The 2,500-nt window shown below is 37.0% G+C and overlaps 1 protein-coding gene across 5 annotated transcripts in view; it reads left to right on the forward strand.

Annotated features, from left to right (window-relative positions):
• LOC137977488 (two pore channel protein 1-like) overlaps positions 1-2,500 on the forward strand; it is a 57,689-nt gene that overhangs the window by 39,233 nt on the left and 15,956 nt on the right. For all 5 annotated transcript variants that reach the window (XM_068824717.1, XM_068824720.1, XM_068824719.1 and 2 more), the window contains 3 exons: positions 629-673; positions 1,197-1,253; positions 1,349-1,417. In XM_068824717.1, coding sequence (XP_068680818.1) covers positions 629-673; positions 1,197-1,253; positions 1,349-1,417 — 171 coding nt within the window. The remainder of the gene's footprint in view (positions 1-628; positions 674-1,196; positions 1,254-1,348; positions 1,418-2,500) is intronic.

Raw genomic sequence — 2,500 nt, forward strand, 5'->3', positions numbered from 1 at the left:
GCAACGAAAAGGTCAAAATAACGATCAGGGGTCAGCTACGGGATGACTAGTGAATGCGAAAAGAAATTTAAACTTTGTTGGCTCATTTCGAAACTCACAATGACCAGTTGACAATGCTCTTCAATTCAAATGTTCTGGTGAGTACGTGGAGTTGATCACAGTAATTAAATATTCATTTTATCGTCTGTCTATTGTTTCGTGGAACAATGAAAATCACAGCTAAATACAAGTTTGAATAACAAAAGAAAAAACGCGCATTTAAAAACGCGTGTGCGCAAAAAACGTGCGTGCGTTTTGCGTCTGCGTAGGACGCACATTTCTGGTCTGCACTGTAACTTGACATGTCTTGTGAACTCTGGAAAATAAGTATTGTAAATATAATTTTGCAGTGGTTTCAATATTAAAGTAGTAGTACTGGCAGCTGACAAAACACGTTCTTTCCTTTGTGGTTTAAAATCCATTAACTTGACTCAATTCTGATATTTTTGCTTGTTGACAATAATTATGCATATCAAGTCATCAATGATATTATTTGTAAAAATTGTACTAACATTGAGTTTGATGATTCTTTCCCAACTTGTCATATATATCATGCTTGTAACAAAATTAATACATTTCTTCTGAACAGGAATACGTTGGTTGGTCACAAGGAAAAAATTTGATTACTGCATTTGTGAGTTTTTCTGTTAATCCTCCATTACGGTCTTTTATATCAATGAGAATAATCAATAGTCAAAGTATACTCAATAGTATTTACATGTATGTGAGGTGGTACTGTACCATCTTTCTGCACAGGCCTTTCAGCATAATTTCTTGTTGCAGGCATCAAACTAGGCTAAGTCCAATTATTGCTTACAGAATCCAGACACTGACTTTTTTACAGCCATCAAAATTCAGGTTTTCAGGCTGAGATATTCATCACAACTCTAAAAGCAATTTTCAGGAAAACCATGCAGTTTAGAACATTAATTTTCATAGTAGAGTAGAACTGCTAACTTAAAAAAAAACACATTCCCATAATCCTTTTATGTACAGTCTTGCTAGAAGTTTATTGTAACCTTAGACAACAAAATTTTCAAATAAACAAAAAGAAACATGTTCTACCAAGGAAAGCATAAACACCTGCACTTTGTAACAATTACCATTTATATTTCAAGCAATAAATTTTAGTATCACCAATATTATTTTCTCTTCAGACGTTGTGATTGCTCTTAATGGAATTTCCGTCATCGTCGATATCATTTTGTTTTCAAGTAGGTGACCTCTGAGTCAGTGCTTTTCAAAATTTAATTTTAATAATGAAGGCAAGTTGAGGTGCATAACAAGTTGAATCTATTGTATTTCGCAGACACACCACAAAATGAACGTTACATTCAGAGGCAAGAAATTAGGTGGTACCACATTACCTTTGTCACCAGTAAGTTGCATCAATATGAAGGATTGGTCTTGGTTTCACTTCTGATTGGTTGAAAAAGTGGCGAGAGAACTTTGAACCAATCACTGAGTGAAGAAGAGCGAGTTTCAATCGAGTGTCGTAAAACCAAAACCGAAGTAATTACTTTGGCCAATCAAAAAGAATGGAGACAATCCGGTAAACCAATCAAAACTCAAAGTAGTTACAAGTAGCTGACACAAAGCGCAGGAAAATGTGCATGCACGAGCCGCGATTGGTTTTGGTTTCTCTTTTGATTGGTTGAAAAAGTGGCGCGAGAAATTTGAACCAATCACTGAGTGAAGCAATCATAAACCAGAGCAATTCGCTAATTACTTTCGACACTCAATTGAAAAGCGCTCTAATGCAAAACCAAGGTAATTATCTAATTACTTTCGATACTCAATTGAAAACCACTCTATCAGATTATCAAAGAGCACTACCTTTTGTTGGGTTGATGCAGCAGTGAAATTCTCAGATTAGATATGTACTTTGAGTTTCTTGGTTTTCTAGCCTGCTCCTTGAGGTAGCGTGGCCGAGTGGTTATGTCGCTTGCCTTGACATCTTGAGATCCAAGGTTCAAGGCTTGTCCTGACCGCCAATGTTTCTGACAGTCCGTGGCTCAACGTCTTGGCTGCTCTTGTAAATACCCAACTGGTTTAATTGCCTCTGGTTACCCTGCGAGCAGTCTTTTTCGATCTTCCTAGATAATTCGGGAAGAGGAAAGTAGACTCTGCCAGCCAGCTCAACTTCAAGTTTGATTTGCCGCTCATCCAAAGAAATGGATGAGTCAGTCCAGTTTCGACTTGTCAAACCTGCTTTTTTAATTTGTGCGCATGATCAATCGCCACGCGTCATCATTATTTTTTAAATTTACAACAGTGTGACAATATTTAACTGTCTAAATTCCCCAACCTCGTTCCCAGGGTCTACTCCGCTTTGAAAGCGGAGTAGACCCTGGGAACGAGGTTGTAAATTCCCATGAGTATTTCCTCCGTATGTCGGTTACAGAAACTAGTTTGCCAGAATTGAGAAACCTATTAAATTTTTCAGTAAAAATTGAAATTA

This window comes from Montipora foliosa, chromosome 11 (genome assembly GCF_036669935.1).
Source record: "Montipora foliosa isolate CH-2021 chromosome 11, ASM3666993v2, whole genome shotgun sequence".
NCBI classification, from domain to species: domain Eukaryota; kingdom Metazoa; phylum Cnidaria; class Anthozoa; order Scleractinia; family Acroporidae; genus Montipora; species Montipora foliosa.